This window comes from Python bivittatus, unplaced genomic scaffold (assembly GCF_059951505.1).
Source record: "Python bivittatus isolate LINGU-HERP-01145 unplaced genomic scaffold, Pbiv_v1 ctg000210_np1212, whole genome shotgun sequence".
NCBI lineage: Eukaryota > Metazoa > Chordata > Lepidosauria > Squamata > Pythonidae > Python > Python bivittatus.
Window position 1 is genome coordinate 8122175 of NW_028277053.1, and position 20253 is coordinate 8142427.

At 43.5% G+C, this 20253-nt stretch overlaps 1 protein-coding gene across 2 annotated transcripts; it reads right to left on the bottom strand.

The window, feature by feature from the left end:
• Window positions 1-219: 219 nt before the first annotated feature.
• TMEM72 (transmembrane protein 72) lies at window positions 220-18456 on the bottom strand. Of its 2 annotated transcripts, XM_015888578.3 has the most exons (6): window positions 18239-18456; window positions 17998-18118; window positions 12053-12119; window positions 4350-4421; window positions 3786-3925; window positions 220-2342 (listed from the first exon to the last, which is right to left on the bottom strand). In XM_015888578.3, exons 2-6 carry the CDS (start codon window positions 18065-18067, stop codon window positions 1966-1968), a joined length of 726 nt encoding a protein of 241 aa, XP_015744064.2. In that variant the 5' UTR covers window positions 18068-18118; window positions 18239-18456; the 3' UTR covers window positions 220-1965. The 2 variants fall into 2 exon arrangements, with proteins under 2 accessions (XP_015744064.2, XP_015744063.2); XM_015888577.3 differs by having other exon boundaries at window positions 17998-18456.
• Between the last annotated feature and the right edge of the window lie 1797 nt (window positions 18457-20253).

The following is a 20253-nucleotide window of genomic DNA, read 5'->3' on the forward strand; positions in this document are numbered from 1 at the left end:
ACAGCAGAAAAAGCCAAGATGACTACATAAAAAAGTTAATTGAAGATCTGAAAACAAAACAAAGCAAAAATATACAGTGGTGCTTAAAAGTTTATGAACCCTTTTAAATTTTCAATGTTTCTGTATAACTATGACCTAAAACGTGATCTGTTCTCTACACCAGTCCTAAAACTAGATAAAGAGAATCCAATTAAATAAATGAGTCCAGAACATTTTACTTGTTCATTTATTTATTGAGGGAAATGATCCAAAGCTACATATTTGTGTGTGACAAAAGTATGTGAACCTCTAGGATTATCCATTCATTTGAAGGGAAATTAGGGCCAGGTGTTTCAATCAATGGGATGATAATCAGGTATGAATGAGGAAGGTCCTGCCTTATTTAAAGAACAGAATTCTGGGTATTCTCTATCAAAGTCTGATCTTCACATCATATGTATGTGGAAGTGTGTCATGGCTCAAACAGAGGACCTCCAAAAAATAGTTTTGACTCCATCAGTTCACTGTCAGGCAGATTGAGGTCAAATGGAAGCAATTCAATACCACTGTTACTCTCCCCAGGAATGGTTGACTGACCAAGATTACGCCAAAAGCAAGGCATGTAATACTCTGGGAGGTCTCAAAGAACCTCAGAGTAATGTCTAAGGAACTAAAGGCCTCTCTTGCATTGACGAACATCATTGTTCATGAGACCACCATCAGGAAAACACCAAACAACAATGGTGCACGTGGCAGAGTTGCAAGGAGAAAGCCACTGCTCTCCAAAAAGAACATTACTGCCTGTCTACAGTTTGTGAAAGACCACATGGATAAGCCAGAAGGCTACTGGAAGAATGTTCTGTGGACAGATGAGACCAAAATAGAACTTTTGGGCATGAATGAAAAGCATTATGTTTGGCAAAGGGCAAACACTGCATTCCAGCATAACAACGTTACCCTATCTGTGAAACATGGTGGTGGCAGTATCACCGTTTGGGCCTGCTTTGCTGCCTCTGGACCAGGACGACTTGCCATCATTGATGGAACCATGAATTCTGAATTATACGAGCAGATTCTACAGGAAAATGTCAGGGGCTATGTCCATGAACTGAAGATCAAGAGAACTGGAGTTTCCACTTGTCATACTGCAAGACAAGTGGATTAGGTATAAAATTAGTTCAGCTTTCAAAAATTACGGTAAATTGGATTAGCTATCTTGCTACACACACTTACACACACTTTAGGGATAACTGGTGCTGAGATTTATGTATATATAATTATGGTTACTGGCACAAGTACTATTAAAGACAGCAGGACTTTCTTCTAATAAAAATATGTAAGATTGTATCACACTGGTACAATCACCACATCAAAAGATTTAAGTAAGTATTCTATTTTAGATATGTATTTGCTTTCTAGCATTGGAGCTAACAGGTAAATAAAACACAAAGTACTTCCATACCACCACTCTCCAACCCTCAAAAATAGTTTTGAAAATGATCTCCAATCTTCTTGTCCCTGCAGCCTTACAATGCTGAGAATCGCTGACTGACCTGCTTCAGGTTCTGGAAAAGCAAAAGTGGCCTCACCCCACTTCATACAAAAGGGAAGCTGTTTGTAGTCCCATGCACGGCCTTCCTTCACATGATGTTCACTTGTCATGTTCAAAGTACCTGAGCAATTCCTGTAAGGAGATGCTGCATAGCAGTCCAATCAACTTTCTCCTTAAAAGACTTTTCAGGACAACTGAGACCTAAGGGCAAGGAAATGGGGTGAGGTGAGATGTCCTTCTGCAATCCATACATTCCTCTATCCAAGTAGAAGTCTTTTCAGCAATGTTATCAAGGTCCATTTCTCAGACTAGGCAATTCCTCTCTTCCAGTGGCTGTCAGAACTGTTACGTGTAACGCTATGACTGAATAATTAAACACAGTGGAAGAAAAGCAGACCATCCCTTAAGAGCTTGTTCTTGAATTGCCCAGAGCCTCATATCTGGGGGGGAAGGATGAAGGCCGTTTCAGGTGTGCTTTCCTTGGCCAGGCCCTCTGGCTCTTCTCTGAGAGGAAGTGTCATATGCTCCGCCTGTTCCTCAAAGTCAACGTGCTTCCTCATAGACAGAACGCTTGAAGAGGCCATGAAAGCATTTGGCCTTCTGCAGCCTTTGAAGAGGCTCCTCAGATATCCAGCAAGGGAACTGAATTTACGGTGGAAAGAGGATGTTTGTCTACTCCTGTCTTCAGCCAGTTCATCTATAACTGCATCACAGGGGTCCCTGTTCTGTTCTTGTGCTCCATTTCCTGTGCCTTCTTTCTGTTGCTTACTGAGCAGGAAATAGGCTAGACTGGTGAGCACTAGCAGGATGCCTGGAAAAGAGGGAGGGAGGGAGGGAGGGAGGGAGGAAGGAAGGAAGGAAGGAAGGAAGGAAGGAAGGAAGGAAGGAAGGAAGGAAGGAAGGAAGGAAGGAAGGAAGGAAGGAAGGTAACCTGTAGCTAGTCCAGGTTAGAATAAAATACATAGCAAAACACAGGTAATCTCCAGTTGTCCCATCTAACAGCTCAAACTACTTGATTTTCCAGACCAGCATTTTCATCCTGGATTCCCTCCAACAATTTTGACATATTCTTTTTATCAATCAAAACTTCCTGCAGTTTAATAATCAGGAATCATAATTCCTCCAATCTGTTTGCAGGACATGGGGGCAAAAAGCTACACTACAGGCAGTTTTTATCTTAGCTATCAAAGGATCACTCTTCTGAAAGCACTCAGAGTGCAGCCATTGAAGCTGGAAGCAGCAGCAAAGTTTGTTTGTAGCAGAAGCATTTTTTCCATCATTTATTGTACTAAACATCCGTGAGAAGGGGCTAAAATGCAGAGGCATCTCTAGAGGGGTCAAAAACATCAAGATGACAGGAATGACTGCATAATCAAAGCCCATCCCCTTTTTCTGTGCATCACCTGAATCTTTTTCCTTCTCCCATTCCTGCACAGAATAGTAGCAGTGAGAAAACCAGGAGCCAGTAAATTAGAGCTTTGGGGGAGGTTAATTCACTCCACTATCTTAATCTATTGATTTCAAATTATTTTGCAAGTGAGGATTGGCAATGTCCCAGAAAGCAATCAATTACTACTGCTATCATACTATCAGAATGGGTGAGAGGGAAAGAAAAATTGCACCTAACCAGGTTTTATTAATTTATTTATATAATTTTAGAGGCATATTATGTATTTAACTGAATTTACTTAGCTTAAGAACTGGTCCTTCCCCATTTTGTGAATAGCCCCACAGCTGCGTTGGGCATTTTGTGAATGGCTCTGCCCCTCATAACACTCTCCTTCCTTGTTCAAATTCCAAAGTCTATCTTATTCAGCATTACTGCTTATACGGACAAGTTATTTAATAAAGTATCATTTCCATACCTTTTCACGAAGTAGTGTCAGCCCCACAAGGTAAACCAATGCCAGGTAGGTCAGGACTACTTTCATTCTAACAGCTATAGCAACAGGATCTTGCAAGTCTGAATGGGCTTCCTCCTCCCTCCCTTTATTTTCATGTGAACTAGGGAGGGGCTTGTCTGAGATGTTTTCTCAAGTTACCTTCTTGGCCCTGGCTCAAACCCCTCTTATCTGACCATTGCCTTGGTAGCAGCTCTTCCTCCTGTCATTCAAGGCCATTCCCTCTTCCTCTACAAGGAGCGAATTTGTACATCCTTCTTTTAAATAGAAGGTCTTTGATTACTCCCCCAACTGCAGCGGCTATTTCTGGTTTCTGCGCCACCATCCCCAAAGCTGTGGACCATCCCACTTACCTGGGAATGTGACCTGCCAGACATGGACAGGACTGACAAAGCAGGCTATGGAGAGCAGGGCGTAGGCTAGGAATTTCTGGAAAGCCCCGCGATGTTTGGCTCGGGCCCAACAAGTGTGCATCATGGATCCCATCCTGGGGCTGCAATAAGAGAGAGGGCTGAAGCTCCATAGGTTTGCCTCCATGCTATTCTGCCTCAGCAAAAATATTATACATTTTCAAGGCTGGGAGAGGCCAAATGGAGAAGGTGGTCCATTTCCACAAAAGGTTCATTTGAGTGTGTCTCCTCCCTACTGTCTCCTCACTTGTCCCACCAATTCTTTCTCTGCCTTTTGTCCACTGACGTCACACCCTGATACACCACTGCATTTGTGGAAACCTGAAATATTGAAATAACTCCTATCCTTACATTGAACTGCCTTGAATGAATAATATGGATCTATCTGGTCATTTCAAATACTCAGTTACACTTGGTGTGGCCTGAGCAAAGGCTTCCCTTTTAAAAAGGCCCTGAACTTAATTGGAAAGTGCTTTCTGGCAAAATGGGGATAGGAGTGAAACTCACATGAAGCAGGTAACCAAAAGGAGGCTGGCAAAGTACACTACTTCCCACAGAAAGACCGCCATCCCTGAAATACTAAAGCATGGAGATCCATTAAATGAGACGAACTGGGTAATCGAAAGCAATCCTCGTCAAACAGCCAGACCAACTGGGAAGGGTGCCTCAGCTTCTGTAGAATATCTGTCATCCTGGTTGCACTTTCAAGCTCTGCGAAGGCAAAAGACAAGACGATGCGACAGAGTTCCTGGGCAGAGGACTTATAGCTTACAGTCTCTGCTGGCTTACTAGGAGAAAAGCTGAGCAGAAATCAGGTGTTAGAAAATAAGTAGAGGGGTAGAGTTGGATGATACCAAGAACAGGCAAGGAGAAGCAGCTATGATACATACAAGGTTTTGCTAGGCAAGGCAGGAAATTGGATGGATGGACAGATGGACAGGAGGAATCCATTATGATACATCAGGACAAAGAATCGTAAGGACAAGCAGGAAGCCGAGGGAATACACTACAGGTAGTCTTTGCTTGACAACGGTAATGGGGACCGGAATTTCCGTCACTAAGCACTGTGGTCGTACAGTGCGGCATCACATGACTGCATCACTTTGCGACAGCAATCCCAGCATTCCCTGTTGCCATTGTTAAGCGAGTCCCAGGCAGATCACAAGAAGGCCAGAAAACAAGTAAGTGGCTGTTGCCAGGTGGGGGAGGATGTATGGGTGGCTGGCAAGGCTTGAGTGCAGTGGGTCTGGGGTGGCTGCCAGGTGGGGGAGGGTGCGAGTGACTTACCAAAGCGACTCGTGACCTTCCAGGCCGGCTTCCCGGTTGACTTTGCTTGTGGGAAGCCAGCAGGGAAAGTCACAAATGGCAATCCCATGACTGTCGGACACTGCAACTGTCGCAAGCAAGCCAGTTGCCAAGCACCCAGCTCACAGTCACATGACTGCAGGGATGCTGGGATGGCCGGAACTTTGAGGACCAGTCATAAGTACCACTCATTCAGCACGGTTGTAATTTTGAAAGTTTGCTGAACAAGTGGTCGCTAAGCGAGGACTACCTGTAGTCTTCAGACCATAGAGAGGAAGATGATTAAGACTTATTCCTGCTCCTGTGTTACATGACATTAACAATTGCTGCTCCTTCTCAGGATAAATATAGGAGAGAGAAAGAGAGAGATGTTCTTCCTTCTTCCCATTAATCTAGGATTACTTTTAAGGTCTGGATAATATCACATCCCAAAATTGTAAAATGTGCTTCCTCATTAAATGTACAAATGGATTCCCACAGCAATTTTGGGATGGGGTCTAATGTAGTATGATTAATATAACTACTTTGGGGGTGGGGGTTAATGCACTGTGTCTGACATGTATATTCCAACATTTAATCATTCTTTGAAGCCATGGTGAGTTATATTCTCAACAACCGAAGTACATCTCATGGTTCATCAGCACCCTAAAAAAACACATCAAAATAGTCATAAACATCTGAGTTGCCATCTCAAAATAGTAAATGGAGTGTGAAATCCAGCATGGCTTTCAGAAAATCACCACTCCAGAAAGAGTAAAGGCCAGACTAACGTGATATTACTCAAACCTTTTGAAAGAGTGTGTTTGAGCTGGCTAGTTTTACTCTATAGACAAAGCAACTAAAAGAAACTGATCCAGAATGATACTCAATCTTAATGGGGATTCTGCAGCAAACCCACACATCCATGGTTGCCATCAAATCTGATGTTTGCAGTAAACAGCAACTAGGGCCAGGAGTAGATTTGAGGGAGGAAATTGGCAAAGGATCCGGACCACATTTCAAATCAAGGCCTTGGAAGCTGCCTTTTCTTCAGAATAAAAGCACTCTAAGGAGCTGTTTAAAAAATGTAAATAATGTCACAAGTAGAGTAGTTTTGTCATGAAAGAGTTCTACTGTACATCTCTAAGAATAGATCACCATCACTTTCCTTACTGAAAGGAGATCCAGGATGAAGACAGGAGCAAAAAGAGGAAATACCCCAGCCAATTAGGTGGAAAATAAAGAAATATCAGTGTGAGATTAGATAGATATAAATAGATAGATGAGGGGGAGAGAGAGAGAGAGATGATGGATAGATTCTTTTTATGCCAAAAGTCCCAACATGTTTAGAGAGAATACCTGTCTGTCGGGGGAATAGACAGCTTTCAAGAGAGTTGGAGCGCATTTCCTTATTTTCAGCCCAGGTGGAAGAGACAGACTTCCTAAATGTAGTTGAACAAAAGGAATGGCTGGAGCCACATGCCTAGATTTCGCAGGAACATGTGTCGATGTGCTCTGGAAATGGTTGGGATGTCCTGGTGCCAAGCAAAGAGGCTCTGCGGATTTGCATAACAAAACACCCAGAAGCACAGCATCCAACAAGCTAGTCTAGCATCTCCCCCCACCCCCATCTTGGCACCGAGGTGGGTGGCTGTTTAGTAGGCTCACTTTGCCAGGAATTTGGAGGATCGTGTACGTGGCGTGTGGAGGCGTTGGTGGTCCTGGTCGATTCGGTGGGCAGCCAACAATGTTAGGACCAGTTTCCTGGCCAGCAGGAGGAACGGGAAGAGCAACCGCAGCAGAGGCAACTGGCACGGCAGCAATGGACCAAGCGGTGGGAAGGGGCTGGTAGTGCTGTCGATGTCTCTGTGGGCGGCAGCTGAGTGGGACTGAGTCACGTGGTGGCCCCTCCACTGCAGAGGCTCCTCAGGGAGTGGATCAGCTGCCTTTGCTCCAGCTGATGGGCAGCATGGAACGGACTCCAGAGGACGTGGCAGTGTGGCAGAGTGAGTGGCGACAGACTAGCCGCTTAGCTCCTGCCCTCCATCTTGGGCCAGCTGCCACAGAGAATATAAAGACCGGCTGGGCCGGCACAGGCTGAGGAAGGGGCGGTGGCTGCCGGGTCCTGGGTGGAGTGGAGGGCTCAGGTAGCAGGCGGTTTGCGGCAGCGGGGGCAGGAACAAGGCGGTGGACCGGTGGGGGAAGCTGCCTTGTGTCTTGCAGCAGCCCCTCAAGTGGCCACATGGTAAAGCAGCCATTTTGGTGGATTCCTTTGCCAGTCTGGGAGGACTGGGACTGAAGTGGCTGGCCCCCGCATTAAGGACATTTGTATGGACCAGGAGCTTTTATATGGTTTGGTAGGTGGAGTGGGGGCTGGGCGTGGCTGGGGCTTTCTTGCTCCCTTCGTGTGAGAGATGGGGGGTGGGCTGTGGGTGTTGCGGCCCAGTCCCTTTGGGGGCGTGTGGCTCCTCTGGTGCCTGGGTGAGAGCAGGGGGACAGCGAGGCAGGGGGGTGAAAGAAGAACATCTGGTTTTGGGTGCTGGAGAGTTGGGTGAAAGAAGGGTTGGGTAAGATGTTGGATGGAAGGCCTGCTCGGGTGGAGGCACTGAGCGCGTTACAGAAGCACCGGCACCTGAGCAGAGCTTGTTTCCTGGTTGGTTAAGGCCTCCCGCGAAGTGGCATGTGGCTGGGTCCGAGCGGTGGTTAAGGCCTCTTTGGGGTGGGGGGGTGGTACCGCCTGACTCAAAGGAGGTGATGGTATGCCCCCTTCTCAAGAGGCCATCCTTGGACCCAGCTGTGTTAGACAACTTTAGCCCAGCCTCCAACCTTCCCTTTTTGGGAAAGGTTGTTGAGAGGGCGGTCGGCATGCAGCTTCAGAGGGCCCTGGATGAAGTGGGTTATCTGGACCCTTTTCAGTCTGGGTTCAGGCCGGGGCATAGCACTGAGACGGCACTGGCCACGCTTTCAGTGCCATCGACCACGCTATCCTTCTGGACTGGCTCCAGGGAGTCGGAGCCAGTCTGCGGTGGTTCTCCTCCTTTCTCCATGGCGGGTTCCAGTTGGTATTGGTGGGCAAGGAGAGGTCGATCCCTAGGCCCCTGTGGTGTGGGGTGCCTCAGGGAGCAGTCTCTCCCCTCTCCTCTTTCACATCTACCTGAAACCACTGGGTGAGGTCATCCAACAGCATGGGATGCCATATCGTCAGTATGCTGATGATACCCAGCTGTACCTCTCTACCCCTGGCCGGGCAGGTGATGCTGTTGGGGTGCTATCCAAGTGCCTGGAGGCTGAAAGATTTGGATGGGGAGGAACTGACTTCAGCTCAACCCTAGCAAGATGGAGGGGCTCCGGGTTTTTGGCCCCCTGGGTCTGGGGACTTGTCATCTTTGACTTTGGACAGGATTACATTCCCCCAGACTGAGCTGGTGCGCATTTTGGGGCTCTTCATGGACTCACAGCTCCTGCCTGATAAGCAGGTGGCAGCCATGGCCAGCGGGGCATTTGCACTGATCCATCTTGTGTGCCCAATGTACCCTTTCCTGGACCAGGAGGTCTTGCTTACAGTCACTCACGCCTTAATCACTTCCTGTTTGGATTACTGTAATGTACTTTACATGGGGCTGCCCTTGAAGATCACTCGGAAGTTACAACTGGTCCAGAATGCAGCGGCGCACACAGTATTGGGTGTTCATAGGTTCGCCCATATTACACCTCTATTGCGTAAGCTGCATTGGCTCCCAGTTTCCTCCTGGGTGCAATTCAAGGTGCTGGTTATCACCTTTAAAGCCCTACATGGCATGGGACCTGGTTATTTGCAGGACCGCCTCTCCCTAAGCATATCTGCCTATCCCACTAGACTGGATAAGGCAGGCACACTCCAGATTCCTTCCCTGAAATCCTGACACCTGGTGGGACCTCGGAAGTGTCCCTTTCCCAAGGCTGCCCCTACCTTGCAGTGATTCAGCAGCCGCCCCCCTCCCCGCTTTTAACCTTTCGGGAGGCCATCAAGACCCGGCTTTTCACCAAGGCGCTGGATAGGCTAGGCTAGGCTAGGCTAGGCTAGGCTAGGCTAGGCTAGGCAGAATGGAATGAGGGTAATTGGAGCTTGCTGCGGGGCATCCTAAGGGGACGATTAAGGCGCAAGGTTTTTGTTTGATTGTTTTACTGTTTTATTGTTTTATGGTTATGTTTTATAGTTACTGGTTTTACTGCTGTTGTGAGCTGCTCAGAGTTGTTTAAAAAGGGTGGCCATACAAATTTTTTAAATCAATCAGTCAATAAATCTACACAATTTTAGCAACAAGGCTACTTCTGAGGTACCCCATCTGTGAGGAGTTTTGGAAGACTCATGTTCTACGGATCAGGGAATGCATGAGTTGGAAGGGGCCTTACTGGCTTTGCAACAGGAGCAGCACATGAACTTCATCACTACAATGCAAATAAAATATATTTAGTTCAATCCCAGTCATTCCAGGATTGAAGGAATGGATGAAATGGATGTTATTTACATAAAAACAAATATTTACATTTGAAAAATGACCTATTCATGCAAATCAATGCAAGTTTCTTTAAGGAATGTGAGATTTAATCTCAAAATGAGGTTAATACAACACAATTTTTTATTTTGCTTGTCCTATAATTGCTACATTTTGGGCTGAAATCCACAAGAATATTAATTTAATATGAGTTTATATTGTTCATTACATGTCAGATGCATATGTTCCTCTTGGCTATACCTCCAGTATTTTGAAATATTCAAGACATCAAGAACTTTTCATGCATGGGGGAACAATCAGTAAAATTTAGTGCTGGAAGGATAAATCTATATCAGATTCACAGTAATGGATATATTATTTCTCAATATTTATATCAGAGTCTTTGTTTCTGCCAGACAAAGAAGAGGGCATTTTGAGGTGGCTTTATTTGTGAACTTATTTTTTTTCTTTGCATCCCTTAATTTTAATCTTTAGTTATATTGTTGTGGTTTTTCTTTTCTCTTTTGTTAATTTTTTTTTTTAAAGGCAAGGAAGGTGAAACAATAATGACTGAGAGCTTTACAACAAAACTCTCTGTTCTTGTTCAGTAAATCGCTTATGTTTGATTAAAAAATAATACAGCGCAGTTGGAAAGATAATAATCAGGGGTTTCCACAGGGAGGATGTCAAAAAAGTCAGGATGGCAGCCAGAACCATATGATTGAGACCCCACCCCTGTTTTACATATGCCATGACACAAAAAAGGGGGCTGTGCTTTGACTGCATAGGTGTGGCTCACATCTTGACTCTTCAGCCCCCCTCCCCACCTCAGACAGCCCTGGTATAGGAATATCTGCCCCCTCAATGGCTAATAGATGCAGCGAAATGAGCTTCTGGCCCCTAAAAGAATAAAATAATTCTGGCCCCTAAAAGAATAAAATAATTCACTTCAGACCAAGATGACTGACTAAAGAAACTGAGACAGGTAGAAAGAGAAGTGCCTTACAATGCAAAAATTCAGGGTGTTGAGATAAGAGGAAGAAGTGAGGGATAGGAAAAAGAATCTTGCAAATAGAGAGTTTCAACAGGAAGAACTGCCAGACTGGTTGAAAAATCTCTCCCAGCCCCTCAAATCTATTAACATGTGGGAATGTTACATGTCGTCATAGCAGCATTTAGACACTGGTCGTGGCAAGACTATTGAAACCCCAGGAGAACTACTCTGAGATTGCTTTCTCCATTAAAAGAAATAGTAATCTATCCTGAATCTCCACTACAACTTACTGCCAGCCCTATGAGGTAGACTGGATCGAGAAACCAACCCTACAGGAAGACTAGAACTATACTTTATTGAGACAGAACCTTACAAGTCTTATATCCCATTGAGACAGGGAAGAGCCAGCTCGAGTCTCTTCCTAATATTCTCTCCTTTCCTGTAATGCTTCTGCCCTTGTTGTTCCTGTTAGAGTTTCTGAATATTCCCCTCAAGGCCATCTCCATGGCTCTCTTCACATACAAACACCTGAGAATAGATCCCGGGAAAGAGGACATAGATGAGAGAAAGAGTTAGAATTGCTATTTTTGCTGCACTGAACATTCTGTCCAGTTTGACATCTACCATCCATGCAAGACAGTTAATGCCACATGATTGAGGTTGGGAGACCATACAAAGTTGCGTGGTTGGTGATCTCTCTAACAAGGAAGGGATGATGGAGAAGAAGGTGGGAAGAAAAAAACCCTCATGCTATTAGGAACAGACAGAAGTTTTTGAAAGAAAGAAAAAAGAAAGAAACATACCCAGAAGCCACTGACAAGAGAAGGTGAGCTGCCCTCCTTCTGGCCCCAAATTCTTTGTAGAACACTTTTAATCCTTGCAAATAAGGGGAAAAGCCCTGGCCCTTTTGCCATAAAGAACCCTGGGAAGATAGTTGTTCACTACCATAAAATGTGATGAAAGCCCAGAGCTTGGATGCTATTAAAGGAAGTCAGATAGATTTATTGTGTATAACTTATTCAGGGCCCAGCACAATAGCTACATGGAATCTCTGCATTCAGTTGCAGAGGGCCAGAAGATGACTGTCATCTTCTGGGCTTTCAGTGGGCTTCCAAGAATCTTCAGCTTCACTGTTAATAAACATTCAGAAGGAAAAAACTTGGACTAATTCAGAAGGGAACTTCTTATTCTTCACATAACAGGTGACTCAGAATGCAAATATTATTTTTTTCACTTTCACCACAATTTAGAAAAGAGATGGCTCTCTTGGTAGAGAGGTGTAGTTGGACTACAATTCCCATTAGACTTATCCAAGCCAAGGAATGCAGGGAGTTGCAATCCAGCTGCAGGTTGTTCATCCCTGTGGACTTCCCTCCATAATGATCTGAGACCATGATGTAATTCAAGAGAGGGTCCAGATCCACTGTTCTTTCCTCAGATCTGACAGTCATACTCACAGGAGGTAAAGAGCCAGGCTCTTAAACTGTCCATGCAGGAGCGTGTCTATGCCCACACCAAGGAGCACTGAAATGCAAAAGAAATAGAAGAAGTAAGAAGAGCTTGTGAAGCACGTCATCTTAACAATGGAGAGGTATCATCCATGGTTTCCATGGAGAGTGAGGGAAGTCACATGTGCCATGACATAATTGTGCAAATAACACAAATTACATAATTTGGATCATTTCTATCATATGTCATGGCACACATAACATCACTGTATCTCACACCAGACTTTGATGCATGTCACATTTCAGCTGTAGCAACATTAGCCTTTTCCCTAGCCATTAAACTCCCTTGAGAAGAATTTCCAAAGAAAGGAGCTTTAGTGTGATGTAACATTCTTATAAGGATGGAAGTAGCTGTATGTAGAACAGAGGTGTCATCTTCAGAGATATCTTTTCTTCTTGGAACACTTATTCAAGATTTATGCTGGTCTATGAATGTAATAAAGATTTGATTGATTGATTGATTGATTGATTGATCGATCGATTGATATTTTTCAGATTGACAGAGAAAATTTGTTCACTTGTTAGATAATTTGGATCCAGGGTAAGCAATTTTTTGCAACCGTTGGAGGCCTCCTCCTCCTCATTTATTATTATTGATTATTATTTCTGATGATGATTATGTTACTACTATTATTAGCCTCTGACAGATGGTGGGGACATGGGTGATAATGCAGTGTTGGCACTGGAATTGGGGGGGGGAGACTAAATTTTCACCCTTTTTTCTTTTTGAAGGTGGTTCTTGGGCAGGTTGACACAAAACAGATGAACTGTGCCTAGCAGAAGCAGAATTTATTTCATTCCTGTTTAAAAACAAAAAAAAAAAAAATATTGCTGAAAATCTGTAAAAGGTAAATTGAGGAGCAGGTGGTTTACAGCCTGCCCAGTTCTGACAGATACTTGCCAAATTTGCAGATGACAGAAAACTGAAAGGAATGCACAGTGCCATAGCAAACCAATTCGAGTTTCAAAAGATTAGAATACTGGGCTCAAGTTGATCAAAGTCATATGAGAGTCATATGACTGTATAGTATAAACATTAAACAAATTAATTAAATGAAAATCAATAATCATTCCTGCCCATCAAGTGTATGACTTTGCATGGTGGCATTACATGTGAAATTGGACAGTTGTCTTAATGAATGAGCAAGAATGATGTAGATGCTAAGATGACTAATGGAAACTCTGATTACATTAATCAAGGCATTTGGTCCTCATCATGGGAAGAAATGCTTCCACTATATTCTGCATTCTGTGGCCACATCTGGAATAGAGATTCCACTTTCAGATCACCAACCAATTGCTCCAGAGTGGCAATTAGATCCAATAGCTATGAGTTGGTTCCCATGGAGGCCATGAAATCGTGAGCCATTCTGCTTCCCAGAAGATGGACCCTGAAATCCCCCAGTACCATCCATCTGGGAGAATCCATAATCAGCTGCATCAGCAGGTCAAGAAGCTCAAGGGCAGATGCTGCTGGCAGCAGGATCCACAGTACACCAGCAGCATCCCCAACTTGTCCTTGGATCTGGCTTCGCATAGATGGACTCACATAAAGAGCAGGACATCTGGTCATCACCAACTCTCTCAGAAGATCATTGCCACTCCACCTAAGAGCCTGAGGCCAAGACAAATACTTTGCCAGAACAATGTCGCTCTATATCAAATGATGCTGCTAGTTAGCTGTGCAGAGGCCCAAGGGGGCACTACATGATGCAAGAGACTAAGTATGTAAGGACTGAGCCACCTTTTGGTGGTTAAAGTGAAATTCACAATATTGGGGTAGTTGAGAGCTGCAAAATGGATGGAGCCACATCACATGTAGGTGGGTGTGTTTCAGAAGGAGTTTTTCTTGACATTCAGAGTATACACTGCCATTTTTAGGTGTTTCCCTATCTTCATATAGTGGAAATTGCCCTCATCTTGCAGTAGTACCCTCAAGTACCCTTGAGAGAAGTTGCAATCACTTCCACAAAGGGATTACAGGGCCACCTGCAGCTTTTAAGCCACAGATTGCCCAGCCTAACATGGACTGGAATCCGTCAGGCTGTACCCATGTAATTCCCCCTCCTTTTTCCAATCAAATTTCAGTCACCTAAAACATACTGCCATGTCTCATGCTCTGCACTCAGCTTCTTATCTATGGGTCTATGAGAACAAATGAAAGAGAACCAAGAAATCGCAGCCAAGGATTAGAGACTGTAATCAGTGTTGCCTGGATAGACTTGGCTTAGAAGGAAAGCATTAGATTTAGACTGGGATTCCTGGGGCATTCCACCTGCTCCTTGCTCCTTTAAAGCAGTGTTGCTCAACCTTGGTGGCTTTGAGATGTGTGGGCTTCAACTCCCAGAATTCTGGGAGTTGAAGCCCACACATCTTAAAGCCACCAAGGTTGAGCAATACTGCTAAAGTGTTGGTCCCCCTCAGAAAACTGATCTCAACTAGCTGAGGAATAAAACAACTCAGTCACAGGCTTACAAATCTTTTCCTGCCATTATTTATACCTAGTTACAGAAGGAGCCTTCAGTGCTGGCCTAGCAGAGATCACATGAGTGTGTCAGTGAGAAACCAGAACATTTCAATAACTCAGCAAGTCCAAGAAGGATCAGATTTTACAACAAACCTCATTATACAGCAACATTCTTCTTCACTCAACACCTGCAAATATGCAATGAATTAATCCATCAGAACTGTAAGTCAGGTCCTTGACCCTCCATTTGCATTTCTTTTTGCACTTTTGGTGTTCATAGTTCATGGACATTCTCATAAAAAAAAAACTGTCATAGAGGGTACACAAATCACCAATTTACAAGAAGACAAATGAGTGAGGTCACTCCCTGCCATTCTCCCAAGATCCCTCAGCCAGATGTTCTCAACTACCTCAATTTCTTCTGTCTCTTTTCTGAGCAGATGGGCACAATTCCAAACAATGCATTCGAGTTAAGCCACAGGTCATTTCTAGTTTCTGAAAATGCCTCTAGAGTCTATGTGGGACCAAGAGGGACTCTTGGAAATAAAATACATCATTCTGGACTGATTGTTTGCTCTGCTGCAGGCCAGATTCCATTTATTTTTGTTTCAATTAAAATAATTGAAAAATAAGTAAAGTAAAATAAAATAGAGTGGGCTATTGAGCCTGATGGACACCAAGCAAGTCTCACTGGGCACACCATCCTCTATGGATGCCACCTGGGACACCCAGGTTGTATGTGTAACCAACACATTTAATGGCCACCTAAATTGGGATCTGAGCTTTCAATCTGTCTCCTTAACTTTTTCTTCTAGTAATTCTTCATGACTAAAGATACAGTTCCATATACTTTTAGACTCAATGACATTTCTTTATTTTCCTTTACTTATTAATGAAGGGTATTTTTTCACCCTTCATTTTTGAGTGTGAAAGACAGAAGAGTTTAATCAAGTAACTCAGGGAATCCCATCCAACGTAGAGCAACACAAATAAGGGACATGACACTGTTCTCAAATTACAGCTGAAATGTTTTTTTAAGTCTTCTCGGGGCCTCTTTAATCATTTTTCAGTACTAGCCTCCACACATTTTTGAAATTACAAACTGTTAGTGAAATGTAATTAAGACCTTCACAAAGAGCATTCATAAAATAAGTGAATCATAAAATCTAAAATTGGAAGAGACCTTTCAATCTGTCAAGTCCAACCCCCTAATTAGTGCAGGAATCCGAATCAAAACATCTCCAAACGATGACTGTCTAATCTCTGCTTGAACACGTGCTATAAAGGGGGGCCCATCACCTCTCTGGCCAATGGGTTCCAGCGCCAAATTACTCTTCTTGTTAGGAAGTTTATTCCTAACATTCAGTGAGAACCTGCTTTCCCATTAATTAATCTGAATTATGTCCCTTATTTTGAATTTTGCACTCTGGGTTCTCAATAACAGATCTTGATTTTCTTCTGTGTGGGGACTTTCAGGTATTTGAAATGTGCTATTATATTCCCCTTCAGCCATTGTTTCTTAAGGCTAAATGTTAGGGCTGTGCATGCTTCAAAAATTATTCAGAAGAGGTTGGCTATAGCACTTCTATAAAATGAGTAGACTCACTGAAGCAGCTGTGTCTTTTTTCCAGCTCACCCAGAAGCCTGCAAAAAGACATGGCTGTTTAAAGAGCTGCCCCTGTGTGTTCCAAAGCACCCCTTCCACTTCATTTCAGACCTATGCAAAGTCTTAATAAAGATATGCTATTCCTTCAGCCTTTCCGCATAAGACTTACTGACATAAGACTTACTTAATGATATAGGAATATAGAGGATTTTTATTCTAATACAGGTAGTCCTGGTTTAGCAACCACAATTGGAACCGGCAACTCAGTCATTAAGCGAAGCGGTCACTAAGTGAAACCATGACTGTGCTTATGATCTTTCTTCATCTTTTCTTTGCTTTACAGACCTACAAAGGTTGTAAATGCGAAGATTGGTCATAAAGGTCCTTTTTCATCACCATTTTAATTGCAAACAGCCACTAAATGAGGCAGTCACTAAAAGAGAATATATATATATATATATATATATGTGTGTGTGTGTGTGTGTGTGTGTGTGTTCCTGATAGCTATTCATATGATCATTAAATAGCTATGTTAATTATAATGTATTCCTATCCCTGATATTATTCCTAAATCCTCTACTAGCAGCAACCAAAGATAAATTCACGTAGGAATCTTATGCCAGTGGAAGAAGGAAATTTTAGAAGAGTCAGGAGCATTATGGGGAGAACATCTGGAGAAATATCTATATGAAAAGCACCTAGACAATGGGACATATTCATTAATTAAGAAAGTGTAATTTTGGGGAAATAGTGAATCCTAAGAGGGAAGAGGAAGGAAAGCAAGAAATGGAAGAGAAATAATAGAAATTAAACAATGGAAATAGTGGTATATGTGTGAGAAAAAGATTTAGTGCCAGGCTTCCAGACATGAATTCATCACTAGACTACAAATCTCCTACACTTCACAACTTGTATTCACTTGCTTGACTTGGCAGAAGTTTCACAGACATGGCTCAGAAGGATAAAAATCTTTATCACAGAGAAAAATAAAGTAATCCTAAACAGTTGTTTGCCTCAGAGGTCTAATCTCATGGCTTCTTCCTCCCACCCTTCTGAATGACAGACAACTGGCATGGTGCTTGGTGGTCTTGAAGACAGGCAGTTGCCTGGCCAAGACCATCATGGCTATCTCTAGCTGAGAACTGGTGGTTCCCACCTCAGTTTTCACAGGACTGGATCTAGTCCAGCCTGTTTGGGTTCCAGGCATATACCTGAAGGTTTCTCATGAACAAATGTGGGTCTCAACTAGGACAGCCCCTCGTGTCTCCTCTCATATGGCATCTGTTGCAGTTACTGTGTTAATGTAGATGACTGTTTATAACCGTGTATTTATTTATCTATTTTATTTCCTTTGCCATGTTTTATCCCATGTTTTTGACCATAGGGCATTCACTGAGAAGCATTTAATGGCATGGCAATAACACACTGCCATAACTACCACTCCAAACAGCACAGTCAGTAGTTTCACTATTGGGGGTGCTAACTTCACATCCATGCCTCAGTTGTCTAGAGGTTACCTGTAAACTCTCCCTTAGAGGATGGAAGAAGTAAGAGATACTATCAAGTTTCCTTCTGCCAATTTTTTTTCCTTCCTCCAATTTTCATCCATTCCCAAATGTTCTTAACAAAAACTGATAAAAAGCACAAGAGGACCTTCAAGTCTTAAAAGGGCAAAGGTAATTGCTCTGCTTCTCCCCTCCTGGGGAGCTCTCATAATGCCCAAGAAAACTAAGAGAAAAATCCCAAGTTGTACGGTGCCAGGAGCAACACTTCAGTAAGAGAAATAGAAGGAAGGAAGGCTCCCCCAGCAATGGTTCTCACCTGCTCCAGTCAAGACGCCCAGCAGTCGGCAAACGTATTCCAGCACATTCCAAAACATGGGTTGCTTCATGCTAGGAAGGCAGGGAAGGTCTTCGGAGCTCTTGAAATGGTCACTCTAAGTCTGTTTGGGGGGATGTCAGAGTAGATGGAGTTTCTCGTAGCAGGGGCTGAGCAAACTAAAAGCGTATAATTCCAAAGATCTATAGCAAAAGCACCCCCAAAGAACACCCTTTTTTACCACCTTGAACCAGCAAGCACTGCATCTGAGGGGCTCCTATTGACCTCTTTGTGCTGCCATTTATTCTGCTTTATTTCAGAGGACAATTAATGATTACCAAGCAGAACAAACACATCAATTAATGCCTGAGGCTCTTTCCCTTTTTGTGGCATTTCAGTGCAGGACAAATCTATCCCGTGCATGCAAGCGCCTGATGGCGTGGAGCCCACAGCTAGGCAGATTAATTGCTAGGGGAGGAAATCAGAGGCTTAAGTCTTTGCTACCCGTGTTTTAAAGCCCTGAGTTAATAAGTTGTGAAATAGCTGAAAAGCTACAGTTATTTTTAACATTATTTTAAAAATGAGAATCCTTATTTTAACAGTCTTAAAATATGGATTCTCATTTAAGTTACCACCTCCTTTGAATATAACAACAACCAATAAATGCTTAATATTTCCAGGCACCCCAGCTGGAATGCTTAGCTCACAGGATGGTCTGGAAGGTGTGGTTAAAAAAATCAAAATGGGAGCCATGACAGCATGATCAATGCTCCACCAGTTTTTTTACCCCTATATACCATTCTGCCTACTTCACCGGTTATTTCTGTATGCTGCCAGCCTTTTCTTTCCAGCACTAGTGAAGGATAGAGCTTGCTTGTAATTAATCACTCCCTCCTGCTTCATCCAGGCTAATTCTGAACACAGGTTTAGCACACTTTCAGAAAAGCACTAGTCCCACATTCAGAAATAGTCAGACTGACAGGTAACAGGTGCAGAATACTTCCCAATGTTAGTGGGCAATTTGAGATGTGGCTAAACCATCCGTTTTAAAGGCTCACCTACACTCACCTGTCATTGTCCTGCCGAGAGAGAGTGATTGGTGATTGTTTTCTCACCAGGAGACCACAGTTGGTAGGAGAAACAAGGCCTGAGCCTAATGCGTGCTCCCGCCCTTCTAGCATTCTGGAAGGCCTTGCAGATCTGGCTCTTCCCCCAGGCATTAGGCTAGGCAAGACTGGAGCCCAGTAAATATGAACGTCAGCATCTGGGGGACTGTTGTTTTTGGGGTGCTGGGAGTTGGTTTTTTATGTTCCTTTTTATGTTTTAACATTATTTTTGTGAGTTGCCCAGGGTTATAGCATATAAGATAGTTATGTCTTATAAATAAATAAATAAATAAATAAATAAAATAAAATAAAATAAAATAAAATAAAATAAAATAAAATAAAATAAAATCTTGGAGATCTTATGATCATCACCCTGTTACACCTTTGAATTCATATCTGGCTTTCTATACTAGCCAGTATTGGTGATCTTATAAAGCTAAGCAGCGTTGAGTTTAGTCTAGTTGGATGGGAGCCCACTAGGAAATCCAGGGCTGTAGAAACTGGGGTCATGCCAGAAGAAGGCAAGGGTAAATCACCTCCATATTATTTCGGGGGGGAAAGGGCCAGGCACATGCAGCTGTTGCAGTAGTAACCGGGGTTCTCATTTTGCCCGTGTGACTGACTGCAACAGCTGCACTGGTTACTAGTTGGCTTCTAGATGCAATTCAAGATGCTGTTTGTACCTTGAAGGACCTACATGACTCAGGACTTGCATGTCTTTGAGACCCTTTGCTGGCAGGCAATACCTGCCCGTTCAGTGAGTTCTGGAAGGAGTGGCTTTCGGGGCCCGGCGAGCCACACGAACAAGATTTCTCCATTGCTGGCTTCCCCTCCTGAAATCAGACTAGCACCACCTCTGTTGAGGTTTAGGAAAGTCCTAAAGTCCTGGCTCTTCCAGAAGAGACTGATGTGGCTGGAGTGCCTCCTGCCTTCAACTTATGTGATTGTATTGATTTGGGGTTTGTGGTTCTTTGGCATGCTATGATGAGAGAGAATGTTATTGTTATGTTTGCTGGGTTTACTGTTTTAATCCTTTTTACTGTAAACCAGGAATGTAAGCCACTTAGAACTTGTTATATTGAAGTGGGCTATAATCCTAAATAAATAAACTTAATTCAATATCCATGCAGTCACTCACAGTCAAGCTTGACTT